Source organism: Mirounga angustirostris, unplaced genomic scaffold, assembly GCF_029215605.1.
Source record: "Mirounga angustirostris isolate CCGP_5_RB_7025 unplaced genomic scaffold, mMirAng1.0.hap1 SCAF_5, whole genome shotgun sequence".
In the NCBI taxonomy this organism is placed as follows: Eukaryota; Metazoa; Chordata; class Mammalia; order Carnivora; family Phocidae; genus Mirounga; species Mirounga angustirostris.
In genome coordinates, this window is record NW_026991713.1 from 39,041,477 (window position 1) to 39,067,649 (window position 26,173).

At 37.8% G+C, this 26,173-nt stretch overlaps 1 protein-coding gene across 1 annotated transcript in view; it reads right to left on the minus strand.

Annotated features, from left to right (window-relative positions):
* The window catches only part of SYT1 (synaptotagmin 1), a 405,214-nt gene that overhangs the window by 80,431 nt on the left and 298,610 nt on the right, over positions 1-26,173 (minus strand). The window contains exon 8 of the mRNA XM_045872916.3: positions 11,991-12,108. Within this exon, the coding sequence (XP_045728872.1) occupies positions 11,991-12,108 (118 nt within the window). The remainder of the gene's footprint in view (positions 1-11,990; positions 12,109-26,173) is intronic.

The following is a 26,173-nucleotide window of genomic DNA, read 5'->3' on the forward strand; positions in this document are numbered from 1 at the left end:
TGCCCTGTAATACCAGTTAAATCATACCTTAGGCATGTCTTTTGGCAAGGTCAGGGCACATATAAAGCATTCTTATAAACTTAAATTCCTGTTGGGAGGCTTTTAAGGTTTTTATATTTTAATGAAGTTATTAAAATGAAAGTTCAGACTTGCATAATTCATAAGCATTCACTGCCTCTTTTGAAATCTCTGCCACTAAACTCTTTTTAAAAAACATTTTAGTGAAATTCTTACATAAAACACGAACGCAACTTTCAGTTAAGATTAAAATAGATTTCTAATTATAGTAAATGAAAGCTTCACTGTAATAAAATAAGCTCTTTAGGCTAGTTTCATTTATAATGTTTTCAACGGCATGCAAAGAAGGTACTATAAAATTCAAGAGTATTAAAGAGTATTTTCTAAATACGTGCTTTAAATTGCAACTTTTAATATATGCAGCTTTCAAATGTTTAGTTTTATAAAGTGTAGAAATTGAGAAATTCTCTTAAATGTTGGTTTTGACTTTTGTAAAGGTATACGCTTTTACTTTCACTTCTGGTGACTCAGATACTTTCAAGTTGGTATCAAAATAATGCTGCTGGGTTGAGTGTTTTAATGGATTCAAACTCCTGCGAAGATAGCTGATGAAAATCTGAAAATCTATGAGCTAATGACCTGACTTATTTTTTGTACTCTTTGCAATCAGTCGAGGTTGTCTTTTTAGGTTTTGAACTGAGGGTAATTACATCTTACTTTAAAATCCTTTCTTATTTAGAGGCATGATGAGACTGTATAAAAACGGAGTATTTTAGCTTTTGGCAAAAGAGCCGGTAGTAGTAGAAGTAGCAGCAAGAAAATTTCAGGAACATTTAAAAAGGAAATTTCTCCCATTTTTCTCCCCTGTTGTTGATATGTAGGACCTTTTCTGTATTACAGGGATATTGATGCCTTCTCTGCTTTTTTGCAAAAAGAAAGTTGTTACTTGTCCTACCTTCATTTATGGCATTTGATCTTAACTTGGGAGGAATTGATATCATTGCTATATTATATTCCTTACCCAGGAGCACATTATTCTTCCCTTTATTTTAAAGTTCTTCAAGTCCTTTGAAGTTAAGTAATTTTCCTCATATTATAAGGGGATTACCAAGTATATCATGATCTACCCAAACAAAGGGATACAAAGTACATTTCTACATACTGATCCCGAAGGATCTCTGTTGTATATTGTTAGGTGAAAAAATATTACAGAATGTTTGATATCCCATTTTTGTAAAATGCACATATATTTATGTGAGTGTAATTTATATAAAGCAGAAAAGGAAATCTGGATAAGAAATTTCAAGTTGTTTCCTTGAAGCAATTAACTATCTTTGAATGGGAAGGGATTAGAAGGACTAGTTTGGTCCTTTACCTCACATATTGAAGTGGTAGGATTATGGGTTATTTTAGCTTCCTAAGATTTTCTTATTTATTTATTTATGTATTTATGTATGTATGTATGTATTTATTTATTTAAGCTAGAGAGAGAGCGTGAGCAGGGGGAGGGGCAGAAAGAGAGAGAGGGAGAAGCAGGCTCTCTGCTGAACAAGGAGCCCGACCTGGGACTCGATCCCCAGACCCTGGGATCAGGACCTGAGCCGAGGGCAGATGCTGAACCAACTGAGCCACCAAGGCATGCCTCTTAAGCTTTTCTATAATTTTAAAACTAAAAATCTAGGGAAATACTGTTATGGTACTACCTGTGAAAGCGTTTGTTTCCTTAATTAGGATATGAAAGTTATGAACAAGTGGCCGCTATAATATTGGTAGATAACTATGAAATCTCAGTTCCCTGTGTATATGTATTCTGCAAGTATATTGTCACTAAATACACATTCAGATCTTTTTGGTTCACGGGGGACAATTAGGCTGTCATGTTCTTGGCTGAAGTCAGTTTTAAATCTATGTATTTATGTCAGTCAACTGGGTTGCTTTAGTTTTGGGTAAAAGCAGTTACTGAGGCTATTAAATAATTCATATTTTCAAGTTAGAAACTTAATTTCCTAAATAAACACTTAAAATCATTTATTTATAGAAGAAAAAATTATAAGAAGCCTCCTAGTTTTCCAGGGATCACTAAGAATGATGTATAACCAAAGTTAAGTCACTAGCAATTCAAAAAGGCAACGAGCGGTTATGGTCTCTTGACTCCTTTTGTAAGGAGTTAGTCTACAAAGCAGTGAATAAGTAAGATGATGAATCATTGTCTTATCTGTTCATGTTGGGCTAAAGATGTGACTAGTGGACCATTTTTGTCTTCTTCACTGGAAAATGTCTTTATGACTGTCATTGAGAAATAACTATAGTGATGTGTACATTTTTGGGTCACTCTTCCTTTATCCCCAGGAGATAGTCTGTTTCATTGTTTTTAACTACTGAAGAGGGTGAGGGAATGAAGGAAGAAAAATGTGAAAATGATAGCTGAGGTAATTTCAACAATTAGATTTTGGTTTACTCTGATTTTATTTTTTAACTATTCCTATTACATGACTACTATGTACTGCCAAGAGAATTTCATTAAGTAAAAACAATTAAGTTAGATAAGTTAGAAGATGAAGACAAAATAACCAGTTAGATGGGTAGAATTGGCAAGTTCCTAACTGGTTGTTTAGGCAGAGAATATTGAGGTATGTTCCCCTAACATGAGTGCTAGGGCCTCTGAGAAGGCAAACGTTAGGTAGAAGCCGTCTCTGCTCTCCAAGTAGCTCATGATACAGCAGGTGGGAAGAGTGGAGGAAAATAGAGTGATTCAATTGATAATGGAGAGCAGGAACACGGGATTAAGGAATGATGTACAAATAGTATATTATAGTCACTTCCACTTCCAAAAGAATCAAATACAATTTTTTAAACGATTGTTTTTGAGGTTTATTTCTTTGAGCATTGTTGCCATTGTTTAAGACTCGATAGTATTTTTCATTTTTGTCACCTGTTGTAGGCCTAAATGGAATCTTGTCGACTCATTAAAGAGAAAAATGGCATAGATATTTGCTATATATTTTTAATAGCCTTATTCACAAAGGTCTATCAGATATGGATAATCAAATCTCTTGAGGCTCACAAATGTAGTTTAAAAAACAGGAATATTTTGGGGCTTTAATCTTGGCAACACAATTACCTATTGAAAATCTAACCTTCCCTATTCCTTTCTTGTATAGTGAATGGAGAGCAGAGATAGAATGGTCAATTCAAGGATGCAAATGTAGTCGTTTTGTGTTGGATTACTGAGATATGCAGCTGTGGGGATCTTTTTTCTGATGGTTACCATGGAGAGGCATGGGGTCCTATAAGACAACACAAAATAAAGATTTAGAGATGACCCCTTTTAAGCCTGTAACTCAAAACAGGTTTATACATTTATCTCAACCTGGTCCATCTCCTAGAGTAATAAGTTTTTACTACCCAACTGCAAAGAAAATTTGACAAAGAATTTTTGAGTAGAAAATGAGGTCATTCTGAACGGCCCTCCTTTTATGTATTCTCTTTCAAACATCAAGGTCACTTGCTAATTCTAGTATTGCGGGATATGATAACAGGTAGGTATTATTACCTTAGCTCTATCTGTCATGACTTTCAGACTTTAATCATATGTCTGCTCAGCTTTCCTTTCCCACACTACAAAGTCTCAATCCTCTAAGCCTGTCCTCACACACAGCCCATTCATCTGTGTTTTAGCCACTTTCTCTGGCAGTTGATCACCTAACACCATCCATATTTTTCCTGAGGTGGGCGGCCATAACTACGCCTATTCCACACATGGATGAACTTTAGTCTGGGACAAAGGACATTTTTTCCCCTCTTGTATTTGTAATAATTCCATGACAATACCCAGCCTGTTTGGTTGTAGCCGTGTACCTGGTGAATGTCTTCAGTAGATGGTTCTATGTGACTTTTTTCTTGTTTTATTATTGATCCTATTATTTTCTAATTTTATTTTTATTTTTTTTTTCTTTTACTGTATTTTTAAACTTGCCCATACTGAAGCTCATTTACCATATTTTGGCTTACTCTGCTTAGCAAGATCTTTTCATTTACCCTCAGAGCTTGGATTTCAGTGACTGGAAACATTTCTGTTACCTTCAAAATGGAGTTTCTTTCTTTCTTTTTTAATTTTTTTTAAAAGATTTTATTTACTTGCCATAGGGAGACATAGCGAGAGAGGGAACACAAGCAGGGGGAGTGGGAGAGGGAGAAGCAGGCTTCCCACGGAGCAGGGAGCCCGATGTGGGGCTCCATCCCAGGACCCTGGGATCATGACCTGAGCCCAAGGCAGGTGCTTAACGACTGAGCCACCCAGGCACTGCTAAAATCGAGAGTTTCAATGTGACTGGTAAAAATGTCTTGCTACAAACCTCTTTGGAACTTACTATTTCCACTTCTCGATCGGTGGATTCTTCTTAACATTTTTTAGCTGAGCTCTATTTTCCTGGTAAGTTGTCAATTGCAGTTCTAATTTCTTCAGTTATTTAAAAGTGATTTTTAACTTCCAGAGCTCCACAGCACTTGACAAGGGGTAGTAAGCTTTTATATTATAAGATCATATTGCCCCGTTCTCCCAGTAATATTACACACTGTCTTTCAGAATCAACCCTTGATGAAACTGAGTAGTGGGCAAAATTTTTTAGTCTTTCTCTACCACCTAATAGGCACTCAAATCCCTTAGACTTTCTTCCATAATGTCTTAGTAACATACCTACACCTCTACCAGTGACATAGTTGAAACTACACTGTTTTGTATTTCATCTTCTTTAGTGTGCAAAGACTCAATCACTAAAATAACATACCAACCCCTACACAAGAAAGAAATGGAGATTGTCTTTTCAGCCCAGAAATCTATTAATATTTGTTGTCCAATCTTAGGGACTCATTGATCCTGTCTTTGCTGTCCAGGTAACCAAAAACTAATTAAATAGTCAACCAACTAATTTATATTAGTGGTTTCCATGATGGAATTTTAGTTTGGGTTTCAAGGAGTTATGGGGTTGGGTAGGATTTTTGGCCATCCCTCAAAGTGTAGCATGTAGTCATCCATCTGTTGTCCAGGTTGAGCCTGGTGAGACAGGATAAGAACTTAGAAGTCATGTTTTATTAATGGAGTCTGAAGACTGCTTGGGTTGACATCCTAACTCTGCCAAAAATTAATTCTGTGACCTTGGGAAAGTTACCTCTCCAGTTCCATCAATAAAGTAACATTAAAAATAGTATCCACCTCCTAGTGTTGTAATTGGGATTCAATCAGTTAAGATATATAAAGTGTTTAGAACAGTGTCCAGCCCACATTATGTTTTGCAAGTGTCTCCTGTTATTTTACTTGTGTATCCAAGGATGGGCATATTGCTTGGCACAGAGTGGGTATTGAAATGGTATTTGTTGAATGATTGGAGATGTTCCTGGGGCTAAAGGACTTATTTAGACATTTTTGTGTTAACTGTTCTGAACTAATAAATTTCAGCCTATCACTCATTTCTTGATTTCAGATCTAGCCCACACTCCACATCTGCTATCCTCATTTCATCAAAAACACTGTTAATCCTTCAGACATAGCATCTCTGTCCATTCTGTGGTAACTATGCCTGGGTCTCAACTTGCATTAAGCTTTGGTATAACCCTTTTTAATAACTCAATTTCTAAGATGATCCAATTTAAAGATGTTATTCTTTTTTCTTTTTAGGTCAATTTGTTCACATATTAGGGATTTAGATTATTTTATCAATATTATAACTAAGCATTTTGAAGCGTCACGGAATTTTATAGTGTAACAGTCAAGCCTAAAATTATGATGAAGACTTCTGACATCACAGCCAACTTATTATGCATATTCCTGTCCTGTTAGCTCAAGATGCTAGTTTATTTGCATATTATTGCTTGACCCTGATATCATGGCCAATTAATTTGTATATCCTTATCTAATTGGCTCAAATAAGTTTTTGCCACTTTATTTGTTGGCTCAGCTCCCAACCTAGTAGCTTTTAGCTCCAATCACTTGAGTTCGGAGTGGTTTTCTTTGTCATGCTTTCAGCACCAATGGAAGGACAGATAAGAGTGGTGGTCATGAATGTATAAAGGAACAATCTACTGCTTTTGTCTTTCAGTAGGAGAGACTGCAGAAGACATAATTTAGACATGTGGACAAGTTATTTCTCAAGAAAGAAGATACTGGGTTGACAAAATAAATAGAACTTCTTATTTAAGGAAATGCCATTATATAAGGCAAAGGATGTATTCTACATCACTGATCAGAAAAAAATTCTAACTTAGAATTAGGCTGACCTGGACCTCAGCTAAAATTATGATGTAACATTTAAGCTTCTAAGTAGAGTTCTTTTTACATTTTTTTTTCTTGTGATATAGTTGACTTATAACATTGTTTAAGGTATGCAACATGCTGATTTAATACATTTTTATATTGCAATATGATTTCCTCCCGGGCTTCAGCTAACACTCTATATACTTTCTATAAAGTATTGTTTTCAAATTTAAGATGCATAAGAATAACATGGGGGACTTTTAAAATACAATTTCTAGGTTCCCACCCCCTTTATATTCAGTTATAGCTTGGTCTAAGGTAGTCCCTGAAATCTTAAATTTTAACATGTACAATGGCATGATTCTCATGTAGGTAGGCTGCCCTATTTTTATGTGACGTGTTATTCTACCTACTACCTGTACCTGAAAGAATGCTCTGCCCCTGCTCATTCGTGGTTTCTATGTGGAGTCTAGTGTTTCACTGAGGTTTGGGTGAGTTGCTTTTTCCTAGGTGACTTCAAATATTTAAATTGGCTCTATTTTCCAAATTCTATTTCTAGAACAGGAGAAATGAGAAGACATACCTATGAACAATTTAAAAATTGTATCTTAACAGTGTGTGTGAGTGTGTGTGTGTATATGTATGTATGTATGTATGGAGGGTTGGGTGGGGTAGGCAAGGTAAATCTTAATGGGCTTAGGTCTCAGTTGGCTCAACCACATCCTGGCAGTCTGCTGCATAGGGATGGTGACTCCTCTACCACCACGAGTCCCCTTTCTTCCTCATCTCCCTTAAATATTGCTGCAATTTGTGAATTTCAGTGCCCTTTTTCTTGAGGGACATAGATTGCTTGAGGGAGGGGGAGGGAGCGGTCCCACAGCCCTACCCTTTGCTTTGCACAGTGTACATTCCATAGTGATTAGACAGGACTGGGGGTCACCAGGAAGAAGACTAGGGGTGGGGCCTGGGGTAGAAAGTGAAAAGGAGAAAGATGATGAGGTAGAACACTTTCAACTACATTTCCTCCAGCCATCCCTCAGGACGTCTGACCTGATCCCATCTCATGGCCACCTCTCTAGCTCCTTGACTTTCAGGAGACTACTGGAATAGGTGTTTATGATGTCAGTCCTGCATCTGTATTTTCCCAACACCTTCTTGTTGGCATGCTTGATGTGCTTTTGTTGTTTTCTTCACAATTGAGGTGACTACAACCCATATCAAAGAGGCAGGATGGACAAACTTCTTACTCTTGTCTATTTGCCATGGTTCCTGGCTGTACAAACCACTTGGAAAAATTTCAAAAGGACTATGTGCCAGCCGTAGGGAAAGAGGGAAATGGAATGGTCTTTGAGACATTCTGCATTGGGAATTCGAGTCTGGGCTTTAGTCCCAGCTCTACCATCTACAAGCTATTGACTTTGAATGTCAGTAATGTCAAAAGCAATTGCCAGTATTGAACAACTTCTTTGTGTCAGCATGGAGCAAGATGACTTATGTACATTATCTGATGCCTCTAAGTTTCAATTTTCTGAGAGTATTATGTTCAGAAATTACCTCACAGGTCTATCACGAGAACCACATGAAAAAACCAAGTTAGAAAAGGATTTCTAAACTAGAAAGTCTTCTATAAATATGTTATAATGACTTAAGAGTTAAAATTTTTCCTTTCAGATTTAAGTTGAAAAGTTTCAACCTAACTGAAATTTAAAAGCTTCTACTTTCTTCCACTGTAGACATGTGAATGGTCCAGTCAAGTCTGTCCTTATAAGAAAGGTTGGAATTGGTATGATTTGCTATATGGGTAGATGATAGAGGCAAAATCTTGATGCAATTTACACAGTAGAAAAGAAACCCTGCAGTAGAGTAGTAAGAAAAATTATTTAAAGTTTTTTCCACTTTTTTCAATATTTCTTGTTTAATTCAATACCTTGTCTTAATTCACTCTTTGGTCTGTGTAAAACATAGGTCTACTGATCTCATTTTTGCCTTAACTGACCAGCCAATCCTATAAAACAAACCTTTCTTTTTTCCCATTCAATCAAGAATTGGTTAAACTGTTCATTTGTTGCTTTCACATTTTCCATATTTAGCCCAAGATTTCATGAAGTAACAAATAATTATAAGAATATTTAGCGAGCACTTAGGTGTGCCAGATCCTATGCTTTATTTTTCACAGCACCTTTATTAAAAAAAATCCTCTTATTACTCCCACTTCATAAATAATGCAACTATGGCTCAGAAAGCTAAATAACTTGTCCAGTGTTAAATTGCCAGTAGTGGTAGAGTAGGATTCAAACCCTAGTGAAACAACCCACTTTGGTTCCAATGAACCCAATTAACTAGCCATTTCCAGCAAATGTAGTTAAACATTTGAATTACCTGGGATGATCTCATTATATAATTTTGTCCTCGGACATAGGTCAAATTACTTTGAGATACACCATCCAAGTGTTTAAAGTTATTTTAATGGTAAGTAGGTTAAACAAATTTGAAATGCAAGACTTGTTTTTCCAGGCCATAGTTCCTTTGTAAATAATTCATTATTCATTCAGCAGCTATGTTCAGTGCTACCAGTCAGGGCATTGTGGGAGATAGAAATACAGAGCACAGTCTAGTGAGAGAGAAGCGTCATGTTTGAAGGGTGTAAACAGACTGCTGTTGGCATTTAAAAAAGGGAAAAATGTATCCTATCGGGGATGGATCAGAAAAGACTTCATGAAGTCCCTCCACCCAAAATGTTCTTTCCCCCAGACACTCGATGGCTCATTTCCTCATCTCTTCCAGGTTATGGCTAAATGTTACCTACTTATCAGGCTTTCTCTGACAACCCCACTTAAAACACTTACAGCACTTACCACCTATTGGCATATTACGTGCTTATTTATTGGTTCCCTGTCTCCCTAAATTAAAATGCAAGCTGTACAAGGGCAGGGCCTTTTGGCTCTTTTTTTTTTTTTTTTTTCCTTTTGGCTCTTTTGACCATTGATGTAAATCTTATCTAAGAACAATGCCTAATACAAAGTAGGGAAACACTATATATTTGTTCAACAGATGGAGAAAATAAGACTTAAGCTTGGCCTGAATAATGGATAGCATTTAGCTGGGCATTGTTGGAAGGAAGAATTCCAGGTGAAGGAAATGATTTAAGCAAAGAATGGAGGCAGCAAATTACATAGTCTGTTTGTAGAGCTGGGTGCAGGTCAATTTGGTTAAAATACAGAAATGCAAAAAAAAAAAAAAATACAGAAATGCAGTGGGACATAGTCTGGAGGGATCTGTGTTATGTAGACCTGAGGGATTGACATAATTTCACAGGCAGATGGAGCCCTTGAGATTAGGAGTCTTGAAATCTCCTTATTTAATATTTAGTAATTAAACAATCATTCCAGGTAATTCAAATGTAGGTAGGGGTAGACCCAAGGTGTGTGGATCCTGAAGCTAATATAATTTTAGACCCTGGTGAAACAGCCCACTTTGATTCAATTAACTAGCCATTTTAGCAAATGTAGTTTGACATTTGAAAAAAAGAACATAAAGAAGAAAAAAAATACATAGAAGAAGATGAATGCTAAAGTAGAAATGATCTCTGGCTTTGCCCCTTTTATGTAACAATGCTGAGTTAGAGCAGTGGGTGGTAGGAGTCTTCCCAGCAGCCCTTCCTTCTCCCGGTAGCCACCAATAACCTAATTACACATGGAAGTGATTACAAGCTACATAAATATATTCTGCCAGACCCAACGTCCCTTAACTAAATCTCAGAAGTGCCTGTAGCCACTCGGATGCTGCTGAACGAGAAGAGATGGATGATGGCGGTGAAGATGGAGACCCAGACTGTGACTGACAAATTGTGGCTGAAATATCAGTGATCATGGGAACTCATTTCTAGGACCTTGGAAGAAGACAGAACAAATGAGGGACCCTGAAGTTTTATTGGCTTCATGGTTAAGCTGCCTCTGGAACTCTGTTAAAGGGAATACAATGAATTGGAGGGAAGATTAGGGGAGTTCTGGATATAGGTGATAAGGTGACGGTTGGCATGAGAGTTGGGAGAGGCGCATGTGAGGCAGGATACAAAGACACCATGGCCATTGAACCAAAGGAAAGAAAGGTCAAAGGTGTCTGAAGTCTTACCTCAGGATACAAGGTAGTATCTGGGAGTGAACTGTTCTTAAAGCTGAGAATTTCTCCGTACATTAAATGCTCTTTTGTTTTAGGTTTGAATACCCTACGTTTATTAGTTTACCAATGCTCAAATGATCACATCTTTGGCCAGTGAGAGTGTCTTTGGGGTGGCTTCCAGGTCTTCTGACACGACCTTTGTATTTTTTGGTAGCTTCCCTTCTTTCTGGTTAGATGGGATGTTCTAGGCTTATGTACTTGCTGTGCCCTACCTGGAACCTACCAATTCTCCAATAAGTACCAGGTTCTTTTAGTGAGAAACTGTGTTTTCAAGCCATATCTGGTGCTCGGGATGCTCAGGCCACTGGCTCAATCTTTGTTTCTAGGCCTTGTCGATGGACAGAATCAAAAAAGGTATATGTGTATGTATATATGTGCAGGTCAGTTTGGTTAAAATACAGAAATGCAGTGTATATATACACACACATATTTTGCATCTTAGGCTCATTAGATTTCATTAGAAGAAACTGCTCACTGTTTTAAATTTGCTCTATCATCCTTTAAGCAATGAAAGCAGTAAGCTTTTACATGGGGTATTTGTGACATGAATTAGTGCAGCTTCCCCAGGCAACTTATTTATAAAGAGAAATAAACGTAAATACCAGGAGAATTTGGTTGACAAATTAGTAGTTCAGTAAGTGGAAACTCAGCTTTAGCATTTTTGAGCTGTTAGGCTTTAGAATATAAAATGACCATGCTGCATTAGAATGACCTTTTTGAAGTTTGCAATATTTTTATTAGAGAAAGCACTGAATAGCCAGTAATGTTCTAATTCCACAGCCACAAACAATGACAACTATAGTTTATTTATGATGACATTGTGGCATATAAAGAAAATTTCTCATGCTTTAATAATTTACTATAAAATTGAAAATATAATTATACAGAACAGAAAATTAAAAAAAATCCTATTCAGTTGTGAAAATCCTTCAGTTGACTTTGCTTTTGAGCAAGAGTATACTTTAAAAACAAACAAACAACTAAGTTTGGGTTATATAGAACTTACAATCTAAAAGTCTCCTTCATCCCCAACATAAACTGTAGATATAAATGCATTACTTTGGTGATTCACCCTCAAATAGATTTTGTTTACTTATATTTGAAATGCCTCACCTTTAATTTAACAGTATTACTAAAAACTGTTAAATATCTAATAAAGAAGTTTAGTGAAAACACTTTTCATGTCATGGGTAAATTTTGGTAAAAAAAAAAAAAACCCACAAAAAACTCAAAATGGTCATAGGCATTGCCTTTTACAAGAGAAGCAAAAGAAAAAAAAAATTCAGCTTTCAGTGCTGTAGAACTAATGATTTCTACTCTGGGTATGAAACAGGAAAATAGATTTCCTCTTTTATGCCAATTCCAATAAATTGAGAGCGGCTTCTGGAGCACTGTGTTGGGATGGATTCTGAGACCGCTTCCGGTCTCTGTGGGAAGGAAGCTGTGATCAATAAGGAATGCGGAGTCACAGCATGTGTGCGATGCATTTGGTATCCATGATAAAACAGCATTTTAAAAAACCCAGTAAACATCACAGTCTTACCAGATAAGCCACCCACGTCCATCTTCTTCAGGTTCTTTGCCTCCAGAATGACAACAGTCAGCTTGCCGGCAGTCGGTACGTAGCGAAGGGAGAAGCAAATATCACCCAATTTCTCTTGCTGTGAAGACCAATAAGAGACCATAAGTAACTTTCTGAATAAAGGTGAATATAGTTTGTACACATACATTGCAAATTCCTCAGGAAGAGGATTAGGACAATTAGAATGTGAAAGCTCTTAGGTTCATTGGCGTTTACCCAGTGGTCTTTCATTGACTGAGGTATGAAGAGTGATTGTAACCCATTTCGGTTTTAATAGCTCATCTATACTTTGTCATTAATCAAAATATATCCATAATTCAACAGTTCAGGAAATGAGATCGAGATGACTTTTTTAGAAACTCTACTCTGAATAGCACTGCAACGTTCTTGGCAAAATTTCATAACTTTATCAAATAGCTTTGAAAAGAGCCTAACACTCCTTTAGTAGAATCAACCTGCCTAAATTTTTGTCTTTTTACATTTCAAATAAGATTATGTATAATACTTCATATGTAGATTTTTGGGAGAAGGACTTGTATTTACATTAGACTGAATTTTTTTAAAGAGTTTTTAAAGACTCAGCTCTTTTATTTTTATTTACATTTAAGTAAGCTCTACACCCAACGTGGGGCTTGAACTCACAACCCTGAGATCAAGAGTCGCATGCTCTACCAGCTGAGCGGGCTGGGTGCCCCGGAATGAATTGTTAATGAGAAATTGTGAATTTCTAGTAGCCGAAAGGCAACAAGAAGTTTTTGCCATTTCAGTTTTACTCAAGTGAGATCCAACTTTTCCCCCTTATTCTAATATTTGTACAAATCTAAGCAGTAGGTTGGAAAATGGAAATATACAGTAATACAGCACATGTCCTAGCCCCTCCCGCTGTTTCATGGGTTTCCTATTTCAGGCCCAAGGAACATTCACCAATCCTGTATCTCTGGCATTTCTGAACATTTCATTCAGAGTTTAAAATGATGGTATAGAGAGCTTTGACTTTTTTTCAGAAAGAACTATGGGTTCTCATACCTTAAGCGTCTTAATTTTTAGGATAACTAATTAAGAACCATGGTATTGTTTAACATGAGAATTTGAATTCACATAAGCATGAGAGTGGGCGGGAGCCTGGCGGTATCTAGATGGCTTTCTGATACAGGGAATTAGGGATATGGCAAATTAGGGTTTATTTCTTAGGACATGCTCTCCCCTCACCCCCCAAAGTGAATTCTGATTCCAAAGATGATGGTTGTGTCAGACTTCTGCAGATAGGCTCAAGGTAAGAATAAGGTACAGAAGGCCTTCTCATGTTATGTTCTTATTAGAACTGTATTTGGCCTTATCTATAACTTCATGTATGTGTTAAATCAGCCTGAGTCTCCAGTGTGGAGATAATCGCCTAGATGTAATTGAACAATTTAAGAAAATACAATTCTTTTTACTGGGTACTGGTTCTAGCCATCTATAAAGGAAACGGTATGGGGCACCTGGATGGTGCTGTTGGTTAAGTATCTGACTCTTGGTTTCGGCTCAGGTTGTGATCTCAGGGTCATGAGGTCCAGCCCCCTGCAGGGCTCCAAGCTCAGTGGGGAGTCTGCTTGGCACTCTCTCCCCCCACTTCTGCCCCTCCGCCGCCCCACACATGCGCGTGCCCGTTCTCTCTCAAATAAATCTTTTTTTTTAAAAAAATGGGTGTCTACTTGTTTTGATTTATCTATAGGTGAGAAGTAATCATTCTGTGTGTGTGTGTTGGTGGGGGGAGAGGGAGAGGTACAGATTTTCTGCTTAAGTAATGCTTTATTGAAAACATCACCCTACATGTTTATAACCCCCAGTTCTTTGATTCCTTGAGTCTTCCTAGCATCTTACCCATATATCTCTTAGGTCACTAAAGACTCTATTTTGTTTTATTGTGCACATGTCTCCATTTTCCAACATGACTCCTTGAAGACTGGTCCTTGGCTGATTTATCACTTTCTATGCATTCTCAAAAAGTAAATAAATGAAAAATTTGGATAATATCCCTATCTTGAACTATCTAGGTCCTATCTCCCTTCCTTTAGTGTAGATAACAGTTACTTCTAATGTGCTCAATTCACCCAAAGTGCCTACTTACTCCCCCGAATTTGCACATGAGGAGAATCTAGTAGAATGCATTCCTTTTCATAGTCTTTGAAAATTACAGAATGGGAATCAAGATCATAGAAATTAATAAAAGTATGGACAAATTCATCTGAACCTTATAAATGTAAGTGAACAAAATTGCAGTTCAAGAATATTCACTGGGAGGAGGGTTCTTTTTGCAGGATTCTGTCTTTTTGCCACAATACCCTCCCTGGGGAACTCAGTTTGTTGCAGAACCAGGTTACTCTAACTGTTCTAGTTAGGCATTTTAGATATGACTGTTCTCTTTTAAATGGCCCCTCTCAATAGCCCACTATCTAAATCTACAATTTAGGGCATCTCAGTTGTTTTAAAGAAACATCACAACTTTCTTCTAATACTTTTTTATTATTCAATCCTGTGATCTACAGGGAATTTTTGAGATTTTGCATAATCTCTAGCTTCAGAAGGGTACAGTTATAGAGTTTGAACCTATAATGCCTCAGGTAGGAGAAATATGTGAAGTTACCTGTAATTATAAAGCTATGGGATGGAGGAAGAATGAGTTGGGGGAGGGGGAGGGTGAATCAAAATGGATGTTTTAGGAGAAAGAAAAATATGGAAAAGTGCTTATTAACACCATTTTCAGATTTACATTTATATTTAACTCCTTAATTTAGAAACTTGAATGTATAAAATTTCATATGCTTATTAAATTATAACTGATAGCCAAATTAAGCATGTCTTTTTATACTAATCAACTGAAGTTACTTTACAGTGTTTGAAAATCTTATTACTTCTGTATCTGTAAGCCACTTGAAAGCTAGTCACTATTCTGGAATTTGTGTTCTTTATGGCATCCAGCAGATAGAAACTCATTCTCTAGAAAAAGGCAAATATCCAATTCATATGAACCTTTATCTTAGTTATATTTTTTGAGTTGTCACTATCTGAGGTATAAGTATATGCTTTTTCTAATTCTTTAAAAAATAGCTTTAGTAATTTTCTAAAACAAAATTTCAGAATTGGGACAACTTCTGTTACATGCTGGTTTGACTCTTGATTAGATGTAGGACATTTCCAAATAGGATTGCAATGTGTTTTTCATATGTGGTGGATGAGGTGGGAACCTGAAGTTCATGTGAAGCAAAGAAGAGCTAGGATATGCATCATGGGGAGGCTGTGAAGCCATCCTCAGAAGGACATGCCTGGTGCTTCTGCTGACCCCTCCTGAAGATGGGTTCTATTTGGCCATAGCTGAAACAAGGCTTAGGTCTGAGGCTTACTTCGTAAGTGTGTGTTCTTACTTCAGGATCTTAGATTGAGGGGCTCATACTAGTATGAGTTGTGGGACAACAAGTAGTTTCTTTTCCTCTATGAAATCTTTACTGAACTTCTATGATTGGACGGAGGTGTGCTCTTGTTCCTGGAGTCTTGTTCTCGCGTACAAAGGTTTTACTCTATCTCTTGTCACTTACACAGAAGAATTGGAATTGTATGAGAGTTTTATGGACAGTTTCACATCAATCTCTTATTTCATAATTTTCACATGCCAAGCATTTTTATATATCACTTTAAAGTTGGAGAAACCAAGATTTTCTACATTAAGAAAAAATAAGCTTTCTTTAGTGGGGTTATGGTGCTGGGAAATAGAAGTGGTTCTTGGAAAACTTACATAGAAAGATGATCCACCAATCTATATCTCAGCTCCTTACTTCTTGACAGTTCCATCTTGTTTTCCCTACAACAGCCCTGTGAAGTAGGTACTGTTTTGCTCCTTTTACACATGAAGAGTTTGAGACTCAGAGGTTACCTAGAGTTACATAGCCTCTCAGTGTAGACCTCTGCAAGGTCCTTTGACTCAAAATAATGAGTTTTCTTTACTCTCAGACTACCATCTAGAATGACAAACTAATACTCCAACTGACCACGCACTTAGATATTCCACTCTCACTTTACATTCATACTGTCTAACTAAATGGATGTTTATCACCAAATCTTCCCCTTGCCTGTTCTTTCTGACCTCACTTTCAGTCAGGGTCACTAAGTAATCCGCTTCCAGTGACCAGTGTTTCTTCTGTTTTCCTTTAGTCCTTCAGCCCACAAATCTTGACATTTCTTTCTTTGTCAATGTCTCTCGATTTTTTTTTTAATTTTTAAATTTTACTTAATTTTCCCGTCCTTGTCAACATGACCTCTACCCTCCTCCCTCCTCCCTCCAATATGACCTCCAACTCTACTGTGATATTTCACTGTCACCATCACTATCACCACTGCCATCCCTTCTGCCTTCATTCTGTTTGAGATCAAGCTCCAAACACTTCCGTCATCTTTTTCCTGCAGCAGTCTGATGGAGGATCTCATGAATCATAGTCTCTCCAAAGTCCAGTGTAGACTGTATACTAAAGCCAGGCTAATCTTTGAAAGTCTAAACCCATTTTCCTGACTTTGAAGAAGCTCTGTACTTTGTCTCTGCCCTATCTAAATAGGCTTCTTCTACTTTACTATCTGTTCAACCTTCAGAATATATTTTGAATCTGACCTCACCTCCCTACTTAAAGGCCTTTACTCTAGTACAGGTAGGGAGACCAACCCTGCTGATCTGCAAAAGACCATTGTTTTTTAGCCCTAAATGTCCTGTATGCCCTGAGAAACCTCACTCCCGGGCAAACTGTAATGATTCATAACCTTAAGCCCAAGTTCTCATTGTTGACCTAGACCTCTGCAGTGACCTCCTAATAGCCTCTCTGCTTCCACTCTTGCTCCTTTTTAGACTCTTTCTCACTACTTAAAGTCCTACTTAAAGCCCTTCCACGTCTTCCCATTTGACTTAGAATGATCTGTATTCTTTAAACAAAAAAACCTATGTGGTCTGACCCCTTACCTACTACTGTGCTCCTGATCTTTCTCTTTTCAAGACATGCCAGGCACATTTCTACCCCAGGGCCTTTGCCTTGGCTGTTCCTTTTGTCTGCAATATTCTTCCCCCAGATACTATAGATTGTCCCATTAGTAATTTTTTTTTAATTTTTGAGAACGTTTTATTGAGTGAGAAATTACATACAACAAAATTCACCCTAAGCATATGGCTCAATGGGTTTCAGCAAATGCATGCAGTCATTAATTACTAACAAAACCAGGATATAGAACATTTTTTAAATTATGTTTTTAGCTTTCTTCTCATATGTCACTTCTTCAGAGTTTTTATATGGTCATCCTATCTAAAGTCCTGTCTGCTCCTAAACATACACTACCTGTCCCTTTGCCCTGTTTCTTTTTCATTCTAGCACATATTACTTAAAATTCTGTTAAGTTTGTTTAGGTTTTCCCCACTAGAATATCAGGTCTGTAAGAGAAGAGAAATGTTTTTCCCATTGCTGTGTTCTAAGCCCTAGAATAGTGGCTGGCACAGTGTCAGGGTCCATATATGCCTCTTGAATGAATAAATGTAGATTGCCTTCTATCAAATACAGTCAGATTGGTCCCCATGTTATCCTCTATTGTTACAGGTCAAGGTCTCCAGGAAGCCGACTCAGAGATTTGCAAGCAGGAGGTTTATTGTGGTGTGTCCTTTGGATCAGCACCTATGGGAGAGTGCAGGGAGCAGAACTGCACAGGCAGAAAAGTTGGGCTGTGATGTAGTCCTATCACAGGCCTCAGCCAATCCTATGGAGAGCTTTGGAGCCCAGACAGCTCTTCAGATAGGTTCTGAATTCTTAAAAGGGGTGAAATTTTTATGCTCCTGAATTTACCAGTCATTGGATGTGGGCTGTCCCCACGTCTTGGACCAGGGTTCTCTTCTGCTGAGGGTGATGCTGAGAAGGAGGATCCCAGTTATGGGCCATCAGCCATCAACACTCTAGGCAGCCAGTGGAATAAATACCTTGTTCATAAAGATGGTACGAGATTAGTGTGTATGGGAGGCAGTTCATCAAAGCAATTACTATATTTCTATGAGTTCTCTTCCTTTTCACCACCAAATTTTTGCATAGTCAGGAAATCCATCTGCAAATGTCTTTAGTCCTTTCTACCTAATAAAATTACCCCGACCTGTAAGCCTTAGTCCAAGTTTATATCTTTAACGAAGTACCCCCTTACTATTCTAGCTCATGTATATTTCTGCTAGTGATTGCTTTATAGCCATCAGCACAGTGCCTAGCGATTTTTTTTCGCCTTTATTTATTTCATATGTGAGTTTCCGTCATCCTAAACTCCAGAGGAGGAGGGATTGTACTTTATAAGCCCTTATTATGTGCCTTCTTAAGTAGTATAAATAACTGTTGATTGTTTTGAAATGAGTGCCTCACCAACTGTTTGCTTTGTAAACAGCATGGACACCAGTCCTTTATGAACGGTATATCCAGTTTAATCAATGAGTCAACTAAAGAATATATTTGGAGCTCCTCCTTTGTGCCTCATGCCATAGACGTGGCCATGTCAGGCCTTTCAGAAAACTAGAAATGAAAACATTTCTGGAAATGTAGTTTTTATAAGATAATTTCAAAAACCTATAGAGTTGCAGCTGACAGATGAGTGCTTTTGCTGGTGTGATTATCTCATGAAGGGGCCTTATTACTATTAGGAATTTCGGCTTTATGTGTAATTTATTTTAGTCAATTGCCTTGATCACTAGGTGGAAACTGCCAGTTAGCGTAAGAAAGTTCCAACTGTGAGATTCAGAGAAATTAACCTGCTCTTTTAGAATATGGAGCTGACAATCAGAAAGAACCTTTGTTCTGAGCAGCTTGATAATTCTGTTATTTTTCTGAAGCAGCCACTGAATAGAGTAGACACAAATTAATGATTTAATAGACAACTACAGCAATGCCTTTCCTTTTTGAAAAGCATTACATATAGATATTAGAACAGAGGTCACCTCCAATGGATAAATAAAAAGCTTGATTTAAAATGAATATTTATTTGATGGCTTCTACCATCCATCATTTTATGTGTGAAGAGAGGGGTTCATTTTTGTGACCTTTGCAAATGGAGCTCAGTTCACAAGCTTGTTGGAAATGCTGTACTTTTGAATGAGTTTTAAAAAGGTACCTGAATTGACTTAATGCTGTGACATTTTACAAGGACATATTCTATTTATGTTAATCCTAAGATTTTTTCCATGTGTCAAATTGGTGATAGTTTCTCCAAGGAGAGGGCTTTTCTCCGAGGCTGGGAGTCTATTTAAAGGTTGACAAATAAAAAATGGCAGTCCAAAAATCTCAAAATGAAAATCCAGATGATTTGCCTATTCTTCATTTAGAAAAATACTAGGACATTTTCCAGTTATAAAAGGGATAATGTCAAGTTTCTCATCTTAGTAAGAGTAGCTTTAAATCTATCCTTTGGGTGGTAGTAGCTTTCATTTTATTCCCACAACTATACTCCTACCACTGAACTATCTGCCAAGTCCGTATTTACATCTAATTGTCCAGATGGTCACAGTGTGAAGTGATGCCGTGAATGTATTGAGACTAAAAAGACTGAATCTGGCCTAATGTACAAATACACAGTAAATTGCTCAGGTGAATGAGACAGTATTTTATGTCTTTGAATACTTCATGAGGATACTATATGACCTGTTACCTCTGGACTCATTTAATTGTTCATTTCTTATTTAAAAAAAAAAATAGGTTCTAACATAAGACTCTCCTCGTCCAGGCTCCACGGATACTTAAGATGAGGAAGAGGACTTTACAACGTTCTGAAAGTAGTGGAGTGACAGATTCAGATGGAGAAGAATAACGTAGTGCGGCTGTACAGCGGTCCCATAGAGAGGGCACCAATGCTACGGGGAGCAAAGAGGAGAAGGGTGGAACTGTCCAGGGTCTAGTGACAGAACTGAGGAGGGGAAGACTTTAATTGGAGATTTTTACCCCTGATCATCATCATCAGTTTCTCTGGCCACCCCAAATGCACATTCTTTATAAAATTAATGTGCTTGCCATGCAAATCTAGCTTTAAAACAAGTTGTCTAGCTCTGCCCTTTCAATCAGAGCTAGTATGTATGGGGGTGGTAGTAAGTAAATGTCTTGGGGTAGCCAGTGCCTGAGCTGAGATATGAAGGTCAACAGGAAGAGTCAGTGTGAACCATGTGAAGAAGAGGGCTTAAAAATGTTCTAGACACAAAGATGCACCTGCAAAGTCCTGCAACCACTTAAACCAAGTTACTCTTTTTTTTTTTTTTAAAGATTTTATTTGACAGGGAGGGAGAGGGAGGGAGAGGGAGAGAGCGAGAGAACACAAGCAGGGGGAGTGGGAGAGGGAGAAGCAGGCTTCCTGCTGAGCAGGGAGCCCGAGGCGGGGCTTGATCCTAGAACCCTGGGAACATGACCTGAGCCAAAGGCAGTGGCTTAACGACTGAGCCACCCAGGCGCCCCTCAAGTTACTCTTCTACAAATGTAAAATTCATACAATTAAAGATGGATATCTGCTTTATGATTTAGATCTTCAAAACTTCCTCTTAATATATTTATTGTCAATAGGAGATACACCTTACACTGTAGTCCTATTAGATATGACAGAGACATAGGTATTTGGACATGATCAAAATAAGGATGATGAAAGTAGAAAGTCAAAATGCCTATTAAAAATATGTAACAGCAAAGTACACTACAGAAGAGTGAAAAGAGCAGTAGACGAAGATGTGGGCATTTACCATTTGTTCATTCAACAGATATTTATTGGACAGACACTGGGACACAATAAAGCATACAAAAGCCAATGGGCAAAACAAATATAGTAAAGTTATGAGTGCCTGGTGCATATAATAGCAAACACTACTATATTTTAATGAAACTCCTATTTCAACCACCCTCTTCTCTAGATAGTGTCACATCCCTCTGTTCCTTTTCTGAGCCAAACGTCTTGAGCGAATCAGTGACAGTCACTGTCTCTATTTATTCATGCTCCACTGGTTTTGCTCTCCATTTTATTGAAATGGCTGCTGCTAAGGTTTCAGATGACCTTCATCTTAGTAAGCCACACATATTTTTTTAACCTGAAGTCTCAGCAGAATCTGTTGACATCCCTCTCTTCCTTGGATTCTGTGATACAGTGCTTTCTTGATTTGTTTATCTGCCTCTCTGGCCACTCAATCTTGGTCTTGGTCTTTCTCAAGCTGTAATCCTAACCGTTTGTTTTCTTCATAAGCTAATGGAGGTGTACCTGAAGGTCTTGTGCATCTAGTTGCAGACTGCTGCAATAAAGCAAGTATCACAGTCAAGTGAGCCAAATGAATTTTTTGGTTTCCAGTGCATATAGAAGTTTATACTATACTGCAGTCTAGTAAGTGTGCAATAACATTATGTCTAAAAAATGTATGTACCTTAATTCTTCCTAAAAAATGTTATCCATCACCTGAGAGTTCAGCAAATTGTAATCACTGATCATAGAGCGCCATCACAAATAAAATGAAAAAGTTTAAAATATTGCAAGAATTAACCAGACTGTGACAGAGACACGAAGTGAGCAAATGCTGTTGGAAAGATGGCAGCGATAGACTTGTTTCACAAACATTCAATTTGTGAAAAGCTCAGTAAAGTGAAGTGTAATGAAAGAAATATGCATGTACTATGCCTGTCAATAGCTTTAATAACAATGTAGAAGTGATTGCCACGTGCCAAGTTTGTATCTTTACTTTGTCTGAGCTCCAGACTCCTATATCCAATGCCTACTTGTCATTTCTACATTAGAATATTTCACACACATCTTTGACTCAAATTCCAAAAACTGAATTCATGACCTAGTTTCACAAACCTGGTTCACTCTATTTCAGTAATTGCTATCAGCCTCCAACTAGTTGCTCAAGCGAAAACTGGGCATTACCATTGACCACTAACTACTTTAGAGTTCAGATTTTATCTTTTAGAAATTTCTCAAGTGGGTTCACTTGTTTTCATCCTTACCCAATAAATCTCATATTCCAATATTAGAATATTTGCCACTCTAATCCAATAATTGGTCATCTAGATTATTCTAGAAGTCTTAGTTGGTCTCCTTAAATTTACTCCTGAAATACAGTAGGCAGAATTACCTTTTAAGTAACAAATCTCAAAATCCTCAGGTAGGTATCCTGTTTCTCTAGGGATAAAGACCCACATTTTTACCATAAGTTATAATATGGGGTCTGGCTCCTGCTTACTCCTCAGCCTCTTCTCCTGGCCCTTGCCCCCTCTGTGCTCCAGTCACATCAGTCGTCTTCATAGGATCAAATATGTCATGTTAACTGTATACTCAGAACCATCACATAAACTGTTCCTTTTGCTTGACACATTCTGTCCTCTTGTTCTCCCTTTTGTTTAGTTAACTTTTACTCATCTGTCAGACATCACTTCAGTATTTATTTAGAGAAGCCTTCCCTGACTCGCCAGACTAAATAGGGCTCTTATATATTCCTTAGTAGTCCTCCAATACTCTTCTTTGAAATATTGATTATAATAGTCCTGTATTATAATCACATACAGTTAACTGTAATCATGGACAGCAATCATGTATTTGTATGATTATGGCATTGTACCTCACTCCCATGAATTTGAGCATCTTTGCATAGTGTCCTTTTATCTATATGCATAATGGTTGGCCCATGGAAGATGGTTAGTACATATTTATTGAGCCAAAGAATGAATATATGTTTACCGAATGCTTCACTCTGTCAGAGACTACTAGCTGTTTGTCAGAATCCATTTAGAAGTAGGATTAGTAATCCATTCCACTTTCTGTGGTTTGCTGAAAATGAGCAACACTTAGTCTTGTACTTAATTCATTTTTCTGAACACTTACCTTATATTTTCAGTATGTCAGTCATGGTGCAAGGTAATGGAAAAAAAGGCTGACTAAAACTTGTTCTTGCCTTTAAGAAACTTATTCTTGGCCAGGAAGAATAGACATAAAACAGAAGTTCAATGTAAAATGGTAGGTGCCATTATAGAAATGTGTTTTAGGAAGAACCACTATAGAGAAGGTAGAAGTATTTGTTGTGGTTAATTTTATGTGTGGAGGGTAGGGGAATATGAATAGAATATAGAATGGAAAGTGAGTCCCAGAATGTTCTTGTTAAAAGATTTTTCATGCTGTAATATGCTGTGATGCCTGAAATACCACCATTCATACCCTTTTGCTAAAGCTTTAGATCTCTAGGAGTCCTTTAAAATGATAAGAAATACCATTTTGCCCCCTAGTGGATAATATGACAGTCCATCATGGTATTAAACTTTAGTGGATAGTTTCTTGGGGTATGGAAAGATTTATCTGTGTGGAAATGGGCAAAAATGGGGATGATCTTGATTATGTCTATAATTTGGGATGCTGCTTTACTTAGAAGAGGCATAAGTGGGAATCCAGGTAAATGACCAATTGTATGAGGACATGTGAAGAAAGGAGATAATGGAAAACAGTTGGGAAGGTATCCAAAGACAAACCTTTACCAAGTTGCCTTGTCCCATTAATGTTCTCCCTATGTTAATTACATGTCCTTGATTTTTCTGGGCCAGCCCCAATTTTTAATATTCTATTTTCTTGTCCAAATGTGACTTTGAGGTTCTGGGGTAAAGTGGACTCTTAACACTGGTTTCCATAGTTCAAATAAATATTTTAATCATCTACAGTGAAATGTAGATAGCAAGTAATTTTGAAATATGGGCAACATATTTCTGAATAAAAATGCAAAATGACCTCCTTACTTAAAAGGAAACATTGTAAGGAAATATTATGTAGAAGGCGGGCCATTGATCCTGGAACATTCATAAAAAAAAAAAACAAACACCAAAAAACAATGCCAAGTAATCTTTGGAAGGCATGGTTAGACACTTTTCACCCTGAGAAGAGTGTTTTCTCTTGTGGCAGAGATAGGCATTTGGGTGATTTCTACCTAGGCTTATACTGATAAAGCAGCATTAAATTTTTACTAATCCTACTCAACAACTGCAAAGACTTTGTATCCTGACCTTTTGTCACTTGTAGTTATGTTTACTTTTGCATCCTAACTAACTTGAAAGGATGCTATGGGGTAATAGGTACTTGAGAGAGAAAGCTCAGTAGCCAGGGTGCTGTTTTTATCCAAAGAATACTTCTCCCTTTTTAGTTCCAGGATGATGGTGACCAAGAGGAAGTCTGGGGGGAAGGGTAGTGCCACACAGTTGGGAAACATCATTGGTCCAGGAAGTTTTCCTTTTCCTCCTCATAAAGGGCTGGGTAAAAAGACGAGATGGTGAATGCTGAGCAGACCCAAGCTGTGCCACTAGACAGCTCTAGGGGGCACTTTAAGCAAATTCTTCCCTTGCTGTTGAACTAGGTAAGGAGCACTTGCTCTGTCTTTGAGATTACATAAAATCTACATGTGAGCCCCTGGGGGAATACAAAATCAAGGAAAGAACCATAAGGAAGGTGATAAAAAGAGCGTGGTATAGACAGGCGAGTCACACAGAAGCTGGTGACCAGAGAAAAGCTACTTAAAAGCAAGGTTAGGGAGGTAAGAGGCGCCAGCCCAGCTTCACCCCTCTGACTTCCCCTGGTCGTGGGTCTCTCCATAGCAAATGAGAGCCTTGAAGAAAAGAGAAGACAGGGAAGAAAAGCTGGTGAATTGGGGTTGGGGTGGCAAGGCAGTGGGAAAAAATAGAGAAAGGAATAAAAAGCAGAAAAAAATTGAGGAAGAGAATAAAAAGAAGTTTATTATTTCATCTTCTATTAGAAGGCAGAAGGAAGAGAGACGATAAGGAAAATCAACTAGGGAATGGTGAGAAAAGCAGTGGGAGGATTTTTAAAAGTTTTTTGTGTGGACTCACTTCATAAGGGATGAGACCTGCCACCTGGCAAGGGACTATGGAGGTGGGACCTTAATTATTAGTTCAACTGGGAAGAACCCAGGAGACATATTTGCAGTAATTCAAATCCACAGAAATAAAGAATTTGATTTGAACCTCAGATGACAGAGAAGATGGATATGTTTTGCAGACTGTGTCAGAAGGAAAAGCACAAAGCACTGTGGTGATTTCCCTGAGCAAGCTAAAGCTAAGGCTGTTGGTTCTCTTCAGGATTGAAACAGGAGATATTGGTTAAAGCAATCTCACTGGGGAAAACAAAATTCTATGGTATGTTGAAGTTCCATTAAAGACAGCAGGGAGATGGCATTAGGATAGGGAAAATAGGAAGTATGAAATAGAAAGCCATTGAGAAGAACATGGGTACCTAGCTTCTAAGTTGCTTTTAATCCAGAACAGAGATGCATTCTGGTGGTGGTTGGAACAGCTAGAGATGTCCTTTACGTGTGTGTCAACAAATCATATGAGAAAAAAATAACCTGAGGATAAAAAGTCGTAGATAAGAATAAGGTAGCATGAAAAAAAGGTAGCATGGGGAGTTTAGCAAGAAGGGAAGGTGTGTGTTTTTGGGTAGGTGGCCCCTAAAAGTTGCTATTGGGTACTTCTTGAGATGTAGGAAACTATTATTGACTGAAACTATTATTGGCTATCAATTTTATAATAAAACAAAAGGGAATGGGCGCCTGGGTGGCTCAGTTGGTTAAGCGACTGCCTTCGGCTCAGGTCATGATCCTGGAGTCCCTGGATCGAGTCCCGCATCGGGCTCCCTGCTCGGCGGGGAGTCTGCTTTGCCCTCTGACCCTATCCCCTCTCATGTGTTCTCTCTCATTCTCTCTCTCTCAAAATAAATAAATAAAATTAAAAAAAAAAGGGAAGATAACACTCCAGAAAGGATTGGTTTTTTGGGGGGATTGATACTCATTAATGGGGGGAAGAATACCACCTAGAGTGGAGGAATGGATTCTTGTAAAGGGAAAACATGGGTTAGACATGGGTGTGAATGTGTAGTGGGAAAGACAAAAGCTGGAAAAGACCAGCTTTGTGGGTGTGCCTGGCTCTCGGAGTCTTTAAGAGGAAAGAGAATTAAGATGGCAGAAATGCAAGAATCCAGGTGAAACACAACCACCCTTTAGACCAGACTCTTGGAAACGGTGGTCTCACTTGAAAAGATGTTTGAAAATACAAAGGACATCTATGCAGATCATGCCAGAGGAGAAGATAAAGGCCATGGCC